The 21,465-nt window shown below is 30.2% G+C and overlaps 1 protein-coding gene across 1 annotated transcript; it reads right to left on the reverse strand.

Annotated features, from left to right (window-relative positions):
- Positions 1–13,098: 13,098 nt before the first annotated feature.
- Positions 13,099–15,197, reverse strand: LOC121174389 (uncharacterized). Its single transcript, XM_041013668.1, has one exon. The coding sequence runs from the start codon at positions 14,853–14,855 to the stop codon at positions 13,311–13,313; it is 1,545 nt and encodes a 514-aa protein (XP_040869602.1). The 5' UTR covers positions 14,856–15,197; the 3' UTR covers positions 13,099–13,310.
- Positions 15,198–21,465: the final 6,268 nt, after the last annotated feature.

The raw sequence follows: 21,465 nt of genomic DNA on the forward strand, positions 1-21,465 counted from the left end.
CTTCCACACTGATGAGACCTTATAAAAAACAAAAGAGAGAAGAGAGACAATACGTATGCAGAGGAAATAGAATTATTCTATTCTAATTCAAATTGTTCTCAGCAGCGATACAATAAATAGTAAAAGATAAACTAATTAGATAACAAGATATTAGCAAAACAGAATATTAAAACTAACTTGCTCCTTAAAGATAAGAATCACTTATTTGACTAGGCTAATCCATTAAAACTGTCTTACTCCTAAAATATAGGAAATCAACTTATTTACTAAATCCTATTTTAAAAACTGAAAAATAAAATATTATGCAGTTACAAAAGTATATCTTCAACACTCCTCCTTGCTTTTGGAACTGCAAACTCCAATTCTTTGAGTTCAAGTTTGTTGATAGGTAGTGACTTTGTAAACATGTCAGCCAATTGATCTTTAGACTTGCAGTAAATTAAGTTCACTTCTCCACTTTGTTGCATCTTTATCAAATAATAGAACTTGATGTTGAAATGTTTAGTCTTCCCATGACACACGGGATTGTTTGCAATAGCAATGGCTACTTGATTATAACCAAAAATTTCAGTTTTGTTCTTTTGAGCAAATAGAATGTTTGACCTTGTTGAAGTGGGATACATTAGACATCCAATCAAGCTCCCATAATATCCTTCATCAATGTTATCAACACCTTCTTTCTTGCTGAACTTCTCCTTTTGATTCATTGGAGTGCTAACAGATTTGCATTCCTCCATTTGAAACTTCTTCAAATTTTCTTTTGCATATTTCCTTTTTTTCATGTTTAGCATTCTTTCAAGATGGCAATGATCAAGTCTCTTGTGCTTGAATTCCGTGGGTGTGACTTGAGTGAAATAGGTTGTATGCTCTTCCTCTGCTGGATCAAATGAAAAACTTTTACCTTTCATTTTAACCCTTAGAACTTCCCGGCCAAAATTGTCATAGATAAAGCAATGTTGATGTTCAAAGGACACTTTAAATCCCTTTTTAATCAACTGACCTACACTTAGCAAGTTTCGGTCAATGTTAGGTACATAAAGAACATCTGATATTAATTTGATACCTGAACACGTTGAAATTGCAACAGTTCATTTTCCTTTTACTGGAATATGGCCACCATTCCCAATTCTGACCTTTGAGACATTAGTTGGCTTCAAATCCTTGAATAGAGTCTTATCATATGTCATGTGGCTCGTACAACCACTATCAATCAACCAACTTTTCCTTGATTCACTACTCAAGAAGCATGTGGCCACAAACAGTTGGTCCTCTTCTTCTTGATTTGCAATCTGAGCTCCCTCATCATGGTGATTTTTGTTGGGGCAGATCACTGCTTCATGTCCTATCTGGTTACACTTGTTACATTTTGCATCTGGTCTCCTCCAACATCTGAAAGGTGCATGACCTTTTTTGCCACAATGCTGACAAGGTGGATAAATTTTCTTTTTATCCTTACCTTTGTTTTGGTTATTTGCACTGTTTTCGCTGCTTGTTGGTTGATTCTTCTTGAAAAAATCTTTTTTGCTTTCATCAACTTCATGATGTTTGGCGGGCAAAGCACCTTCGACAACACGATCTTGCCTCATCAACCTTCGCTGCTCTTGAGCTTGCAGGGCATGTAGTACTTCTGCCAATGTGATTTTCGACAGATCCTTTGTGTTCTCCAATGAAGCTATAGATGCTTCATACCTCTCCGGCACTGTTACCAAAATTTTCTCTACAATTCTCGAATCAGCAAAATCACTTCCCAACAACTTTATCTTGTTGGCAATACCCAACAATTTGTTTGAGTATTCTTTGATTGTCTCTGACTCTTGCATCCTTTGAAGTTCAAATTCCCTCCTTAAATTCAGCACTTGCACGTTTCGTATTCTATCATCTCCAGCGTATTCCTCTTTCAGATAATCCCAAATTGCTTTGGGTGATTTAAGAGTCATGATTCTGATGAATATCATTTGTGAAACACCAGTGAACAAACATGACCTCGCCTTTTCCTTTTTCATCTTTCTTTCCTTGTGATTTTTAATTTGGGCCATGGTGGGATTTTCAGGCAGCGGATATATTTCATAATCCTCTTCCACAGCATCCCATAAATCTAAAGACTCCATGTAGGATTGCATTTTCACTTCCCAAAGATCATAATTCTCTCCATCAAAGATTGGAAGAGTTATGTGGAAAAAACTTGCTTCACCTTCCATGGTAGAGGTCCCGTAAGAATAAGGCTCTAATACCAATTGTTGGTTTTGTGGAGGAAATTATAAAAAACAGAGGAGAGAAGAGAGACAATACGTATGCAGAGGAAATAGAATTATTCTATTCTAATTCAAATTATTATCAGCAGCGATACAATAAATAGCAAAAGATAAACTAATTAGATAACAAGATATTAGCAAAACAGAATATTAAAACTAACTTGCTCCTTAAAGATAAGAATCACTTATTTGACTAGACTAATCCATTAAAACTGCCTTACTCCTAAAATATAAGAAATCAACTTATTTACTAAATCCTATTTTAAAAACTGAAAAATAAAATATTATGCAGTTACAAAAGTATATCTTCAACAAACCCTTTGATGGCTTATATGAGCCGTGATGTGTAATAAGTTTAATTGATAATAGTGAAGTGAATTGTGAACCTTTTACCCGTGTGAATTTGGTTACCAATATTTTTATATATTTTGTTTATTTATATATATGTCGGGGTAGAGGGTGTCACATTTCAAATACTGACCCAACTTGAAAAAATTCAGGGATTCAAGCAGTATTTGAAAATCCAACCTCAACATATATCATTCCTTGCATCAATGGATAACCTTGGTAGAGAGCAGTATACTACAATTTCCTACAACACAATAATAATGGAAAAAACAAAACCTCAGATATGTTTTGCCAAAGAATTTGAAATGGTTAGAAATTAAAGGATATGCAACATTTTCAGTTATTTGCCAATATATACATGGGAAGCATGCCTTACTGAAAGATTTGAGATTATCCTATGAAGTTGGCCTCTTAAGTCTGGTGCCCAATGAAAAGCTTTCCAATTAAAAATTCAGCTATTGAGAAAGCATCACTTTCACGTCAATTAAATCAAAAGTTCAGTTTAGATCATGTTCAAAGTTGAATTCATATCCATTGACAGGTGCAGTTTCACTGGGCCACTCTACCATCTCTGAAAAACAAAGTACACTCAACAAATTGTAAAAATTATATTTATTATTCAAAAAGAAAATATTTTTAAGATAATGAAGAAATTTTGACTGAATGATTGTATTAACATCTTTTACCTACATCTTTGGGTATTGATGCAGATCAAAAAACATTTTTTGCATGGTAATATTTGTTGGGAAGAGATAAGAATTATATGGATACTAAAAAAATAGAGTAATTATTTGCTTAATTTTTTTATACATTAGTTGTTAGATTTTGTTAATAAAAGAGATTCAAATAATGATATTTCCTCCTTTTCTCTCTTCTAGCTCAATTCAAATGGAAAAATATTTGATCAACACCTAAAAATTTATTCAACATTTAGGTGAAAGAAAAAATATAAGTATAATATAATTTATGATGTGATAGAAAAAAAATTTAAAAAATATTAATAAAATGTTTAAAATAAATGATAATTCATATATCATTAATTACTCATTCAGATGTCTTGTTGTATGGAGTGCATGGCGTTGAACTTGTCCTTCAACCATTAATCTTAATTAATCCTTGGTTATTTAAACCTTATTTATATTGATTGGAGCATTGTGTTGGAGCATAATTTGCGGGAGGCCAATTCATTGGAGGAATTGGGGAATTTGATTTGATTTGATGATTTGGAATCCACTCCCAACCAGCTTTATTATATTATTGCCCCTTTGGATTTTCTAGCATTTTCTCCTAAACGTGCGTGCTGTTAAAGCTAGCTAACTAACTTCCACATCAAAAGTTACAATTGACGCAAATCTATAAACTTTTTCTTTTAAACACACATTTGTCTCATAGGATGGAATTGTGTAGGGGACATTTGGTTTAGGAAAAGGAAACACAGGGGAGAAATTAAAAGATTTTTTTAATTAAAGTAAAATATAAGAGAAGTGGATCCCATGGAATAAAATATATAACTTTTTTGAAATATTATTTTTCTCCATCGTACCAAATGCAGTCTAAGTCTATGTAAGGTGAAAATGAATGAAAATAGATGAAAGAAAGTTGAAATGAGAAGAGACTCTCTTTAAAAAAAATAAAAGAAAAGTAAAAAATAAAGTTATTTGATTGAGATGAAAAAAAGTGTAAAAGAAATTAAATGTTTAAATTAAAGTGTTTAGGTCAATTATAAAAGAAAAAAAACTGAAAAAGAGATTAAATAAACATTGGTTTTACTAATTAAAGTGATCACATAATCAATTATACAAATTGCATATATAATTGATTATACCTTGAGTAAAGGCCACTAGAAAGCAAATTTGATTGCAAACTAAGCATAATCAACTATGACATTTGAATAACTTATTATATGTGAGATGATACCCTAATTTGAAAGTTCTAGCGAGGGTTAATGAGGGGCTTGAGGGACAATTTTAGCAACCAACAATTTTATGTATTACATCCTTTTTATTGTTTTTTTTCCTCCCTTTTATTCTCTTTTTGAGATGAAAGTAAAAACATGTGGGTCTTACATTATTTTAAAAATTTCATCAACCTTTCACATGTAACAAACACCCTATACCATCTTCTTTCATTGTTTTTCAACTCTATATACTTTCAATTCTCTTTCATATATCCTTCTTAACCTAATACTAAGAAAAGGTAAGTAGAAAGACTACTTCTTCCGTTTCTATTTATAAGACTCAAATTTGAAATGATGTCTCTTCTTTTTTTATAAGTAGTAATCTATAATGTTTCATGCATTAATTAATTTTAGATTAGAAATATCCCTCATTAATAAAGAGAGAGAATATATTAACAAAAAATTAGGAGAGTATAACAGCTCATTTTTCGTAAAATAAATAAAAAATATTTTTATTTAAAAATAAATAGAGTTTTAGAAGAAAAAAATGATGAGGTTTTTATAATTAAATAAATATGGAGAAATAAAATAATGATTTGAAGGAAAATAGAAAAAGATATTTTATTTATTCATTTGATAGAAAATAAAATAGAGTTTATATTTATAAAATAATAAAAATAAAGAAAAGCAGAGTAAATAACAGGCTAGGAGAAATATGACTATAAATAAAGACATATTAGGTCAGTTTTCAAATTGATGGTACATCTCTACGTTTTGTTTTCATCTCAAACTCGTTTTTCCTTCTTCCTATCCCAAAACCCTCTCTCTTTTTATCATACACTCAAACATGTCTCAGCAAAACAATAATCTTGAACTCTCGTTAACCGTTGGATCGTCATGAAATTTGAAGAAGAGGTTTGGAACCTATCTTCTCACACACCCAACGTTGGAATTTTCGAGATAATGTCTATAGTGGAAGAAATGTCCTTTGCACTGTGCTTTCTCTTTCCCATACACCCAAATCTGTTTCAGTAAAACTATAATTTCCGACTCGTTAACCGTTGAATCGTCGTGAAATTTGGACACCAGGTTCAAAATTTGTTTCCTCACATCTTCAAATTTATGTCTGTGGAGGGAGAAATACTCATTGCACACAGACAGTGAAATAAAGGCTTCAATCCCTTTTCCTTCTCTCTAAAGCTTGGAAACCCTAGCAGAACAACCAGAGAAAAAACTTGAGAAATCTCAGAAAACTGCTAGAGATGTCGCTATCGCTGCTGGAATACACACGTGAGCTTGCTTAGAGGTTAGAGATGAGTTTATCTCAATTTGGGTTAGAATGAACATGTATAGGGATTCTTAGAGGATTAAATTGGAATTTATTTTGGAATGTTTATTGAATTATAATTTTCTTTTACGATTATAAATGTGATATTGTTGTGTTTGACGGACCAATTGATGTCCTGATGCGAATTAGTTGATAAACTTGAGTGCTCTTAGTGTTTTCATGTTTTTGACCTATGATTTTGATTCATTGATTTTAATATGATTGTGTAAAATTGTTTGAGGGGTTTTACTCCCCATGTTGTGAGAAACATTTTGTATAAATTGTTATATTGAGATTATAAAATGGTGATTCAAATTGTGAGTAAGTGAAAAATTGAACATGTGATGAATGATGAGATACATGTGTATTGAGATATTGTATGTATTGAGTTATGAACTATGAACTGTGCAATCACACAATTGTAAGATCCTTTAATGGTGACGAGTTTTTGCGCAACGAGTATTGTGATGGAATCCACTATGGGAACCCAATGAGTTGAATCACTTTGAGACGCGATAAGTTAAAATGATTTTGAAAATAATTGAGTAGTTGTGTGTATTGCATAGTTTCTAGGTAAATTCTATGTGTGTGTCGTGTATATATTAATATTGTGTGATGCGTATATGATTCATGACGTATGATAACATGTTGCTTTGGAATTATACCATTGTGATTGAGATTGAGTATATGTGATAAATTGAGTATGTATTGAATTGTAATATACATGTGTATTGAGATGTTGTGTGCATTGAGTTATTAGCTATGAACTATACAATCACACGACTATAAGACCCTTTAAGGGTGATGAGTTAATGCGCGATGAGTATTGTGATAGGAACCATTGTGGAAACCTGACGAAATTAATCACATGCACGATGAGATAAAATTATTTTGAGAACAATTGAGGAGTCTTGTGGTATATACAATTCATAGATAGAGTCTGTGTACAAAAATATTTTATAGGTTGGACCTGAGTCAAGAGGGAGAGGTCCTGACGAACTCTTCGAAACCTAGACCTTGGGGGTAAATACACTTGGTTTGAGTGCTCCTTTAAGTCTGTATCGATCCAACGTGGTTGGAGCATTCTCCAAAAACAACGTGACCTTGACTGGTCTCCCTATGATTTTACCTAGTGAGAGTGACTTGACTTAGCAGTGTGTGGTCGGTCTTGTCATGTACTCCTAGGCGCCCAACGAGATTTTTCACTGACATAGTACCACATTGCATATAGGATTGAGTCTTAGTACATTTGTTGCATAACATCTGTGTATTGATCGACATTGATTAGTTGAGTGATATTATGTTTGATTCTTGAGTACGTGAATGATATGAAAATGTGTGAGACGTGTAATGTTGAGATGTGATTTCACGCGATAAGTGATAGAATGACGTGAGTTGTGTTTAAGTAAATTGTATTTCATTTATATGATATGTATATCTATGTGTTTTGTTTCTTTCTATTAGTTAGGAATGTGATAACTCACTTCATGTGTGTTGTTTGTGTTTGGATCCAGTGATTATCTCGAACCTGGTGTTCATGGGAGTAAATGTTTAGGTGCATATCTATGAAGAACCTCATACTAGAGGACGATGGAACACAATGCTCTGATAGGATGTGATATTGAAGCATGAACTTTTGTTTTAAATGCATGATGTTTTGAGCCAAAAATATTTCTAGCAAATTTTATTTGTAGTACTGAACTGAATATGAACCTTTTACCCACATGAACTCTTTTATGTTCATTGAATAAAAAAATCATTTTATGTAATTCTGTATTTTCATGAATGTTATTATATAAATATGTATACCGGGATATAGGGTGTCACAAAGAAAAAGGAGTATTAATGACAATAGTTTTGAAAAAAATTATAAATTTAAGACAAATTTATTGTTATCAACTAAATTAACCAATTTTCTTAATCTTGATGAATTACATAATTAAGTCTTATATATACAAATAGAGGGAGTAATTTTTTTAAGATAGCTAGAGTGGGACCTCACTTCATATCTCTCATTATTTGAAACTTATTTCAACCCATTAGAAATATACATTTTTAATTTAATGGACAATTTTTTTCTTCTTTCTTTTTTTTTATTTTGTTTTTGTCCTACTCTTTTTCAATTTACTCCACTGTTTTCTCTCTACATTAGTCGTCGTGCACTATAAAAAATCATCATACATGTTACTTTTACTCTTCCTCATCTTCTCCTTGTGGTTGTCGCCCCGCCAGTAACCATCATTAGAATCATCTTTCGATGTGTCAAAATGTTATAGGGAAATCCTAACGACATCACATACCCACAGACACCAACTCCCTAACCAACATCAAACAAAGATGATGAACCTCGTCAATAGCATCCTTTTCATGCCTCTAAGAAATCATTATCATCGTTCGTTGATAACAACCATCATAAAGACAACGAAATCAACATCGAAGAGAAGAACTTATAGGGAATCCAAAGGGATCTAGTGGTAATCGCCATGGTCCCCCATGATAGCTGCAATAAAGGGAGTAAGATCCACTCGGCAACGTCACAACAATCGCTATCATAGTCTTGCCAACACATAACACTAAGAGCACAAGGATATGCATGAGCATAGGGATGCACGTAATAAGGAACACAGGGATTCAGGCAAAGCCATGTCGGCATCAGGGACGACTTTACAAAGAAAGGTGACAAGAAGGTACTTAGGAAGAAGGAGACAAAGGGGAAAAGAAAGGAGTTAAGGAAGAAAAGGATATATTGGGAAAAAAAGCAAAAAAAAATAGAAGGCTTAAATAATAATTTGGTTGCTATAATATATCTTATTTTTGGTTTTGTCCTTTTATTTTTTATTTTTTTTAGTCCCTATAAAAATTTAATAAATTTGGCTTTAGTCTCTATATCAACTAATGTTGATTGATAATGTAACAGAAATATTGATAACTCATTAACTTGTTACATTATTAAGGAATTTGACAAAATAGTTATTATAATTTTTTTATAAATTAACTATGTTTTTAATCATTCATCTATTAGTATGACATCATCAATATATATATATATATATATATATATATATATATATATATATATTTTCTTTCTTTTTTTTAAGGATGAGAATTCTATTCTCATTGAGTTATAGATTGTGTTTTAGATAATGGTTTTGTGGGATGTTGATTTGTGTAAATTCTTCTTTATGATTTATTGGTTTTGCTTACTACATCTCCTTTGTTTTTTTTTTTCCTTTCAAAACTTCATACTTTTTCTAGTAGTTTTACACCATCAAAAAATTTGTAGCACCTTAGAACTCCCAAAAAATGCCTTCAACCAACAATATTTTATTATGTGATTGTTATATCGTATGAATAGTGCACGTGTCTACGCATCATCTCTAAACGATGATATTTGATAAAAAAAAAAAGAATTAAAAAAATGATAGGAAAAAAGTTGAGGGACTTAAATCGATCAAAAAAATTGTTAAGAGACTAAGACTCATCAAAAAATTGTTGAAGGAGTAAAATTGATCAAAAAAATTATGAATGGACTAAAAGTGAATTTCGTAAAATGATGAAGGACTAAAAACATAATTTAGATAAAATTTGACACATGATTGTCATGTCATATTAGTAGGTCAAGTAGCTGTCATGTTGGCTGGCTGGCATATCATCACTTAATAGTGATACTTAATAGGAGAGACTAAAATAGAAATATAAAGAGTAAGATTATTCAAAATTTTATTTAGGAACTAAAAATAAAAATTAACAAAAATTAGGGGGAAAAAACATATTTTGCCATACAACTTTATCTTCCTTCTTTTGTTGCAATTAGGATGTTTGTGAAATAGAGGCCTTGCACGAATTGAAGGAATATGTCGAAGTCAAGTTCCTTTAGAACTCAAGTTTAATTTGTTCTTTCAAATTTAATTTACTATCGGAAGAAATAAATTTAAATTAGGGGTATGCATATAAACTGGTTCAAACCAAACCGTTTTTGAACTACACCAAACTGAGGTAATTTAAATTAGTTTGAAACCAATTGAGTCCCTAAATCAATTTTTAAAATTAGTTCAATTTCAAATCACTTTTTTAAAATCAATTCAGTTCCAAATGTTTTAAAAACCAAAATATTTAAACTCTCTCAAAACCAGTTTGATTTAGTTTTTTTTTTTCCTAACCAGATTTTTGCACACCCCAAATTCAAATGTTTATAAAGTACATGATAACGTAAACAAGTTAATTAATGATAAATTTTGGTAAAAAAATGTCATACAGTTGGGAGGCATCCCCAAACTATCGAGTAGAGTGTCAATGAGATGTTTGGGCTGCCAACAGGTATACTGAATTGTAACTATTTAATTAGTTCCTAAGCTTCAAGAGATTTTTTTGGGGAGAATTATCCACCAAGCCATAAAGTGCTATCATGGAGATTCAAAAATACCAAAAAAAATTCATACCAAATTTTTAATCACTTTAACAAAAATGATATATAAACACTCAATAATACAAGTACTTATTTTACACTCTTCATAATACACACGATCAACTGGAACTAATGATCCAATTAATACTTGACCTAATTGATAACCATACCAAATTCAACAACATTGCTCATGGTCATGGATAATGTTATGACACCTCTACATGATTGGTGTCTGATTCACTCCCATGCTAACACAAAAAGCAAAAACGACAAGGAAATAAAATGAATAACATTACGTGGATAAGATTATGCAAATGGACAACCCTCGTTGTCATTAGCCATAACCCCACAGACAAACTAAACCCAACCTGTTAGTGTTAAGCAATGCTATTACTTACTACAAGACAAGCTTAATCACCTGCACCTGCTCCACATTTATTTCCTTTTCTAGCCCATATTAAAGAACTTCATTCATATTACATACCTTCGTTACAAATTATATTTCAATTTTTATGTTCGTTCCATTTTATTTTATTTTCTTGTGAATTTTATATTCGTTGCATGGTGCTAATTAATGAGCTGTAAAAAATTGCTTATATGTAAAACAAATGCTTTATGCAACTTACATAGTACATGTTTGAATAATTGAATTAAAGTTGGGAGAGTTTAATAGTATTTTACTTCAGAAGTATCAAAAATTTTCATTCTCCATTCATGTATTGGGACGCATAATTTTACACCTAAATTTCAGAAAGCACTTCTGTAACTTTAAACCCTTCCCATAATTAGATATGATAAAAAAAATAGTCTCATGCTAACTCTACTCTTTTACTTTTGCGTTTAATTGGCCAAAGTATGCGCTTGATATCTATGTGGAATCTTGATTGCAACCAACAAAGGTGAAAACAATCAAGAATTTTGGTCGCCAATTTCATTGTCAGTGATGATTAACAAAAAAAGTCCCACATACGATCCTTTTCTCGTTTATGAAGTTAGTGTTTTTTCAATTACCAAGTGCCTTTAATAGAAACCCCACATACAACAGTTAAAAGCTACTTGAGAACCTGTACTCAGTCTCGTCAGCACCAAGAAAAGTGATCCAGAAAAAAGTGGCATTGAATATTCCGACTTTGCTACTGTTTAAGTGGGGCATTGAAATCTTCACCTTACACTTCATCTGCTATTCTTTTTTCCATTTACCATGGATTGTATTGCTTCTCTACCCTTCATACCACTCTAGCTTCCTGCAACCTTAAAATTGATATTAGGTTTAATTAGCATGCGATCTCTAAAGTTTTAATTAAGTTTCTGAAATTTTTTTAATTGGGTTTTTGAACTTCTATTTTGTAATTTGGTCCATTAACTTTTTTGTTTAGTTGGGTTAATGTATATAACACATTCTAGTTAGATATTTATATATAGTTAATTTTTCATAACAGCATTTAGACGGAATAATCCAATAAAAAAAAAGGTTCAGGAGCCCAATTAAAAACAAATCAAAAAGCTAGTTGAAAATTTGGTAAAAGTGTATGTGAATTTAACCTAAATATTATTATGGGTGAATATTAGATTATTGGAACCTGCATTAACCCTCTTGATTGTCATGTCAATTGATTGTTATTAGAACCTGTACTACTGTACAGGATTCTCCTCTTACTATCAATTGAAGCATGCACTTTAAAGAAATTAAATCATGTCCAGACAAGTGACGTAAAGTTTAAAAATCAAGTATCAATATCAAACAGTTTTGCTTGTGGATGTGCCATTTCATCTACAACAAGCTCATTATTCGTTCATAAATCAAGTATCAATATCAAACTCTTTTGCATGTGGCCTTGCTATGTACAAGTTCATTAGTCATTTTCTATAAATGCTGAGAACTAACTAAAGAAATTAAACCACGTTTTAACAACCGAACAGATCCATTTAAATGCCATACTTGAACATTATCACATTAGTGCACTAATATTAATAATATCCTGCTTTCGCTTTACTAATCATTAACAATAATAATTTCAGATAAGACAGACATTAAACAGCTGATAAGGGACACATAAGAAACCATGTAATGTAACATCATTAGAACCATTAACCTCAGAATACTACCATGTATCAACAGCTATCATGGCCGAGGAATTAACTTGGCTGATGATAAACTGCAACATAGCACCCAAACAATGACCATATACCAGTCTCTTTGTCAAACAACTAACTAAAGTTGATCATATTATTTGTCACTTGATTACTATTACTAATAGTATAAAGCAAGATTTTAGTTCCGTCCCTTTGATTGATATTTTCAATTGACTGAATTATCCGCAATTAGCATTTATGTTAGCATAATATATATATATATATATATATATATATATATATATATGAGCCCTGAAAACAATTTAAGGAAAATCATCACCTGGGGTAATAATTTCAACTCTCAAACCACTATTGTCCTGCAATTCTGTTATAGCCACAGAAAACTTAAAATCCCATTTCAAGAACCTTTTAACTAAATATCCACATCAATTTTATTACCTAGTGCACTAGAACTAATTCAACGCAGTAATATTATTTAGATATCCAACAGTGAAAATACATTATTGACACTTTATATTTCTATCTTTTTCTTTTGTTACATTATATATATTCACTTGTCACATTCATACTCTTTTTTTCTCCTTTATCTCTCTCATGGCGAATGCCCAGTAACATGGAATGGAGTGTTCATGAATTATTTTTCAATTCAACAATAATTTGACAAAAGGAACAATAAAAAATTCTTCTCAGAGATAATATAATAGATTAGACTTCAAAGTATCCTCTGCTATATATGTACACAGATAAAAACAAGAGAAATGTGTAACAAATACAATTGTTGTAAAGGGATGGTTTTAATTTTCACTTTCAGTTGCAACTGTTACAAGTAGAGAAATTTTAAAAAATAAAGAACTCTCACTCTCACTCTCTCTCTTCTCTATTGGCTTGGGAAAAAAATAAGAAAACTAAAAAGAAGAAACATGCAGAAGCTAAGAACATGCATATAGGGTTTGACCCATCATCCATCAGGCAATTCTACAAAGTTAATTAAAACCATTGATGAACAAGAACTCCACTTTGTCTGAGAGAAGTGAAGAGCTGCAAGCACTGATCATAAGTTTTCTCATACTTGGGGCTCCTCTGTCCAGGGCAACACCTCTGCCACCTATTGTAATGGCACTCAAGAAAAATCTCATCCACCAAACAGATAGCCCCAGTTTCAAACAATCTTGGAATCAAATCAAACTCAGTACCCTCCACATCCATCTTCATCACAACGAAATCATTCTCCGAAACCGTGTTCTTCAACCAGTCTGCGAAATCGAACCCAGGAATCTTCTCAACCTCACCACCATCAAAACCACCTGAAGATTTCAATGGTTGAATCCTCCCCATTCCCCTTCCCTTACCCTTAACCTTCTCCTTCTCCTTCTCCTTCTCCTTCTCCCCCGGGTCGCGGTTAATCTCAAACACCAAACTCTCATTCCTCACCCATGCAGCATAAGGCAACAAAGTAACACCCTTTTTCGTTTCATACTCCTGATGAAACGTTTTATCAGCCTCAATTGCATACACATGAAAGGTCTTGTTCTGTTTCGGGTACTGTTTCCTAAACCAACGTCCAATGCTGGAACCATAGCTTCTAGCTCCAACATCAACATACACATACCTATCCTTGAAGCTTATATCAACCATTGAAGATAGGTACTTTATGTTCTTCACGTTTTTCTTTAGAGTCAGCCATGGCTTCAGTGGCTCCTCTTCAATCAAAGCCTCTGCATTTCTCACCAGCTTTTCCTTGTACTCCGGAACAGAGCATTCTTTTCCATTGGAATTGGAGTTTGAATTGGATTCAGAATCAATTGTGTGACGCACTTTCTTCACCACGATCTCTCTTATGTGAGGTATGGATGAATCAAACCCTAACATGTCGTTTATTTTCACCACGTTGCAACAAAAATTCAACAAATCAACGAATGAATTGTAACTGTAAGTGTCATTGGCCTTTACATGGAACGCGGCAAACCCTTCGGGTTTGAGCGTCCGAGAGATTTCGGCGGCGAACTCCGCCGGCCGCGGCGATTTTTCTAAAGCGCCGTCGCCGGCGAACACGAAGTCGAACGAGCCATCGGGGAACGGAATCCGGCGAGCCTCGCCGGATTTCACAAGCGGCGGAGACGCCTTCTTCGAGATCCCGACGGCGTCGATGACGCCGATCTCGCGCAGCGCGAGGACGTCGCGGCCGGTCGGCGTCTCCACGCAGAGCGCCTTCGCCGCCGGCGAGAGGAAGCCACCGGAGATCATGTCCTGGAAAGCCGACGAGTAGAACCGGACGCCGTTGATCCAGTCCTTGCTGGCATAGCGCTCCGGCGGCCCGGCGGCTCCTCCGCGCGCTGCGAGGGCGCCTGATCTGGTGCCGGCGATTGCGAGGTTGATCGACGGAGAGAAGAAGCAGAAGTCGCCGACGGTGCAGGACTCACCGGCGAGGGTGATGACGTAAGCGAACCGTACGACGACGATGAAAACGCCGAAGAGGAGTAACCGAACCAGAACGTTTCTGAGAAAGCCAGGCTTCGCTACGGTTGGATCCATGGAAACAAATTGTGCACTTCTCACAGAAATTAATAACAATAACCAGAAAAAATCACAAAAAAAAATGAATTGAATTGAAATAAAAGAAGAAGAAGAAAAAAAAAAGTTGGGATTTTTTTTGTGTGGTATTATTTATCGGGAGCAGAAGCGAGCGGAGGTGTGGTTAGCACCAATGAGAGAAGGTGTTTTTCGAAGAGAAGGGATTGAGAAAGAGAGAGGGGCAAAACGGGGATTCATGTTTTTTTGTGTGTGTGGTTTTGAGTTGCTCTATGGAACAGTGGTGAAAGAGAACGAGTCCATTAGCGTTATGACTCAGTGTGCGCGTATGATGAAGAAGAAGAAGGAGAAAAAGATGATAAAAATAAGAAGAACGCGGCGTGGAGGAAAGTGGTGACCGGAATAGCCGGTTGATTATACGCGGAAGGAACTGCGTAGAGGAAGGGAGAAGGAACGATGCCGTGGGGTCCACGGTTGACGAGAATTACTAGAAGGCCATTTTAGTTTTTTATTTATTTAATAATTAATAATGGAAAATTATTGAGTTGAGGCATATGTGGGTTTTATTCCTGAAATGATATGATGACAAGTTTGTGTGATGTATGTAAAATCCAGAAACCCTAAATTGTCCGTTTGTAGCGGCAAGTAAGCATTTTGCATTGTAGAGAAGCATGGCAAGTGTTGTGTTATTTTCACGTCACTATTACAAAGGCCCATCTTATCCCATAAGTTAGTATATTTATTGTTGTTAAGTCAAAGTGCAACACTTCTCTTTATTTTATTTTTTAAGCTGAAAGGAACCTTGTTCTTAAAATCTACTTTCTCTTATTACAATTTAGGGTATTAATTAGGAGTTACAAAACGGATTGGATTAGTTCATTGGTCTGGGTCCAATCTGTTTTGCACCTTTTAATCCATCAATTTGCTCCAGGGAGTTTCAACTTTGTCCATTAAAAAAGATGGAGAAAAGAACACCACATACCAAACCCATTTTTTATTAAAAAAATAATTTAATATTTATTTTTATATTATATATATACTAATTAATTAGTTTACTTTTTATCTAAATAAATTATTATTCAAAACTTAAGGTAACATGTTCAATTTTTTAGTAAATATTTATTATTTAATATTTATAAATGATAAAATTAGTTAAAATATATTTTATTATAATTATTTTAAATATTTTAGCTTTGATGGACCAATCTACCAATCCATTTTATCACCCTTGGTACTGATTAAGTGCATTTTTTATTTATATTGAATATGGTCGGTAAAATATTTTATTTAGTTTTAAATTTTTATTATTAGTTGAAAAATCTATTTGATTGTTCAATAAATAAATTTTTTAATATTTTCTAGTATTTTTAAAAATGTTACTTAAGTAACGTAACACTAGTTTTTTATGTTTTTTTTTATTTTTATTTTTAATATATTTATCAAATTTATTGATTACATCTTTTAAATAAATCATAATTTTATTGTTATTTCAATATTAATTTTATGAAATACTTATAATTTAATAAAGTAATTTTTTAATTCCTTTCAACTTTTAACTAGTTTTGCTTAACATAATCAATATTCATAAGTATTTCATTGTTTTATTATTTATTTTTTATGAAATTTGATAAATTTATTATATAACAAGTGATTAAACATAAATAATTAATGATTAAAATTAACGTTAAATCATTTAAATATTATCCGAGATCTATAGTTAAAACAATTTTTAATTCAATTTTACTTACCTTTCACGTCAAATACCAAATTAGTCAAATCATTTTTTTTTCTTGAATATATAAGATAAAAAATTATTACAAAATCAGAAATCACTAATTAAATGGTAGTGATTAAGCAATTTGCTATAAATTTTGTTATGATTCATCAAATAAAATCTTCAAAGACCTTTTTTCAACCACGAACATATTTTCTTTCAAGCATTGTAGATAACATTTATTTTTGTCTGTATTTATACAAGTCTTTTTAAATTAATACTGATGTTGTTTAAATCATTAAGTCTGTCATAGGGAAATCACCTGTGGCCTAAGAATTAATTGAGTCTCTACTAACAGTTTCAGTTTATCATTTATATCACTTTTTATACCCAAAAAAAAAAAAAACTACCGCGATGGGTTATTGGGAAACTCAATCACAGACACAGTAAAAGCTTTAATTGTAGATCCATTAACTGTCGAGGCCGTGTTTGGATTTTCATCTTCTGTGACGGTGATGTTAAAGCATTCAGCACATGCAAATTTTACCGAAACAATTTAATTAAACAAACTTTGATCATAAGTAAAACTTAAATCTCGGATCTGACTTCAATTAATTTCATTTTTTTCTCTCCTGCCAGAGAATCTAAATTCATTCATTAATTAAAGATAAAGTCAAAACTTCGTACTATCTTAGCAGTACTAGTGCAGGTTTCGGCATGATGAACGGGACAAATTATATATGGGGATTGGGAAGTACTATTTTTTTTTCTATTTTAAAAAAATAAATTTAAAATTTCAGAAAATTAATAATAGATAAACATTTACAATTTTGTTTTAGAAATTTTATATAATTAAAAAAATTATCTCAAATTTTACTAATTTTTCCAAAATCATCTCTTCACCTCATTTTGTTTTTTTGACAATGACAATTACTATTTATTTGGAAGTAAAGAGAAATTTAACAAAATAGATATTAAAAAAGAAAATTAGAATTAAGAGCATATAATATATTTATGTTTGATGACTTTTATATATTTTTAAAATAATGATAAATAAAAGAATGAGTAAATAATTTTAATATTAATTATTTTATCATACAAAATTTTAATAGTCTCATTTTTATTTTTTTATAACAGGAAAAAACTTTATATTGTGAGCATAATTTTGTATTTTCTTTCTTTTAATTTCTTTTCAGAATCATGTAAATAATAAGGACATGTGTGATTTAATATAAAATTATTTTAAATTAAGAATCAAAATAGTGAAAATAAAATATTTTTTATTTTATATATTTGATATTTTTATTGAAAAATGAAATTCATAAATATAATAAACAAATTCAAAAATTCAGGTAGCCAATATTAAAATCATTAAAATTCATTATTCTTCTCTCGATACCTAAAAATAAGATTTGAATTTTTAAACTTATTCATAAACCAAAGGATAAACCAAAGGATCTGGCTCAATTGTTGATCAAAGGATATGAGTTGTGGTAACCCTAATCCAAAATAATCTTGTTACACCAATTTGGGATAAATTAATAAATGACAATTAAAAATACATTTATTATTTTTTAAAATTTTATTTTAAATTGTTGTGAATTTTTATTACACCTAGAATTACTAAAATATCTCATCTTTTTGAGAGAAAAATTTTGGCTTGTTATATACTACTTTATTATATAATAAACAAGATAAAGATAAATATATAATTATAGTAACACATTTAAAAATTTTAAAATATAATTATTAAAGCTAATATGATTAAAGTCATAATTTTAATTAAATATTTATGTCTTAATTTCTTAATCAACATTTCTAAAATACGTATTGATAAAATACCTTATAAGTTAAAAAAACATATTGTAGTTTTTTTCTGGAAAGAATAATTATATTCACATGATTATCTGAAGATCTGGCACAAGAGTATTGATTGTTTATCAGCAAATACGCAAGTCAAATCGTTGAGAATGATGAGTACTGAGTAGAGTAATTATTAAATATATACCATAGTTTTCTGGAAAGAATATTATTGAGACGATTTTAGAAATTTTTATATGATTCTGAAATCAGAAGATCTGACAGAAGACTTCAGAATAATAACTAATTATCAGACAATATGCAAAGTCAAATAGTTGAGAGTAGCAAAGTAGCAGCCAGTTCGCACATGCACACGTGAGAAACTCACGTGAGATAACTCCCAAAGAAAATAAAGAAGTAAAAGTTAAAGAAAATAAATATTATTTAGATAAAGAAAAAATAATTATCTTTTTGATGTAAATTTAATTATTTTCTTAACTAAAAAATGAAAACCATTATATGAATTGTTTTTTTATCTTATAATATAGGAATTAGTAACTGAAATACTGAACAAATAAGCAAATTTTTTATGTTTTATACGTTCTTTATTTTAACTAGTTGAAAGAACATCACCTTGTGTATCTATTTGTATTTTAAAAATAAAAAATAAAAAAAGAAAAAGCAATCTAAGGAAGTAATAACAAAAGTTACATTTTGAAGGTTTATGAAAGAAATATAAATAATTATATATTAAAGGATAATTTAGGAATTTGAAATGTAGTACTCATTATTTTTATTAATAGTTATGGATAAAATTTAGGTTGTCTCATACGGTGAATTACATAAAAAAAAAAGATTGCCCTATATATTTTTTTTAGTTCTTGTAATTTAATATTTTTTTATAAAATTGTTTTTTTTAGTCCTTACAAATTATTTTTATTTTATTTTAATCATCAAAACACTTTAGATAATATTTTAAACAATAAAAAAAATGTTATAGAAAACATCAATAAGGATAAAAATAAAACAAGCATGATTTACAAAGACTAAAAATAAAAAATATTTTTACAAAAAGTAAAAAATATTAAATTACAAGAAAAAAAAATTTCAACCTAAGAAACTTAAAAAATATGACATGTACACCACTACTCCAGTAAGAAAAAAACTTTGTCATGTACTATCAAGTATATCTAATTATTATTCTATCATAATTATTAATTTCTATTCCCTTAAATAATATTCCTAGACTCCTAGTAGCTTAAAAAGAGCTTAAAAAGATTTGTATTGGATTAGAATTTTAAAAGACTTGATATAATTTTTTTTTTTGTAAATTTAAAAGATTTTATAAAAAGAATGTAATGACTTTTAAGATTTTTAAAAAAACTTTTTTATTAGAATTTTTTAATTTTAATTTTAATAGATTTATAAAATATGAATTCATAAAATTTGAAAGGACATTGTGAATTTTTAAGATTTTAAAAGAATTTGTGAATTTTTAAAAAACATTTAAAATTATTGATAAAGATCCATGAATTTTTTTTCTCCTAACACTTTAAATAACCTTATACGTGTTACATAACAAATCAAATTTTTCTAGTATATTTACTAACACAATAAGCTCATTTTTATTCAATCATCAATCATGTTAATTGTATAAAAATTATATACCTCAATGTCTGTCAATAGCATGAATACTTATAGTCATTCCCACAATAACAATTCCATCAAACAAAAAACATGTCAAACAATTGTTTCAAACCCCATTTATAGATGTACCAAAAAAACTCATGTACAAAAAAATTATTTATATATTTATCCATTTTTGCATGAGTAAAATTCTCACGTTCATTAAAAATAAACATGTAATTAAGATATCTCAAATTCAAAAAATTGTAAAAATATCTCATATCATTCGTTCTTGGACATGTGGTTCATGGGTCGAAAGAGTAGAAAAAATTATGAATTTCGACTTCTTCCAACAAAGAATCAATGAATTATATACAATGAGAAAAGAAAAATATGTCAATTGGTAGAAAAATAAAGAAAGAAAAAATCTCATGAAATCTCAAAAGTTTGGATAAGATTGTTTGATGTGTATTTTTTATTAAAATAATCTCATAAAATTTATCTTAAAAAAGATTTCATCAAATTTGTGACTTTTGAATACCAATTTTTTTTAAATTGTAAAAAATCATAATTAAATACAAACAAATTTTATTAAATTCTTTAGTCTTAATTGAATACAACAAAACTTATTTATTATTTAAAAATTTTGATTAAATACTTCAAAACTTAAAAAAAATCTTTTAAATTGTTTGAAATCCTAATTGTACTATCAAGTATATCTAATTATTATTCTATCATAATTATTAATTTCTATTACCTTAAATAATACTAATGTAGCTTAAGAAGAGGTTAAATATTGCTAACTCTCAATAGAAGAAAAAAAAACGATTTAGGCCAAGCTTTGACATAAGATGGATTTGAGAGTATGCGTGTGGACACTTTCCTTTTATGGTATTTTATGGTTGGGGAGAGGAAAAAGAGGGAGGCAAATGAGAAATGACAGAAATAGGTTTATGCTGCAAAGGAAAAAGAAGACTGGATAAGGTTCGCCTAATTAAATTTAAAAAAAAAGAAGTGGAAATAATATGCGAATAACTCTACCTTTTATATATCCTCTAAAAAGAAACTCTATCTTTTATATGCTTTATTAATATCTATAGTTATTTTTTTTTTATTATATATCGTATTATCTATTACTATATTTTTATTTTCTGTTTTTATTCAATGTTAAATAGAGTTAAAGTATCACAATTTTTTTTTAAAGAAAACTCTATCAAAGTAGGTAGGGGAGAGAATTGCTTGATTTATATAAACTATTTTTTAATAATTTCTTATTTATTATAAATTATAGAGATTTTAAAAATTAAAAATTTAAATTCACAATAAACTAAATTAATTGTTTATAAGAAAATAGTATGATATATATTTTTTAATTTGTCTTCTACAAATTGGAACAAGAAAAGAAACTTTTCTCTACTTTTTGCTTTTCTTCATTCAATCAAAACACATTTGATTCCATTTTTTATTCTCTTA

This window comes from Glycine max (genome assembly GCF_000004515.6).
Source record: "Glycine max cultivar Williams 82 chromosome 3 unlocalized genomic scaffold, Glycine_max_v4.0 Gm03_scaffold_135, whole genome shotgun sequence".
NCBI classification, from domain to species: domain Eukaryota; kingdom Viridiplantae; phylum Streptophyta; class Magnoliopsida; order Fabales; family Fabaceae; genus Glycine; species Glycine max.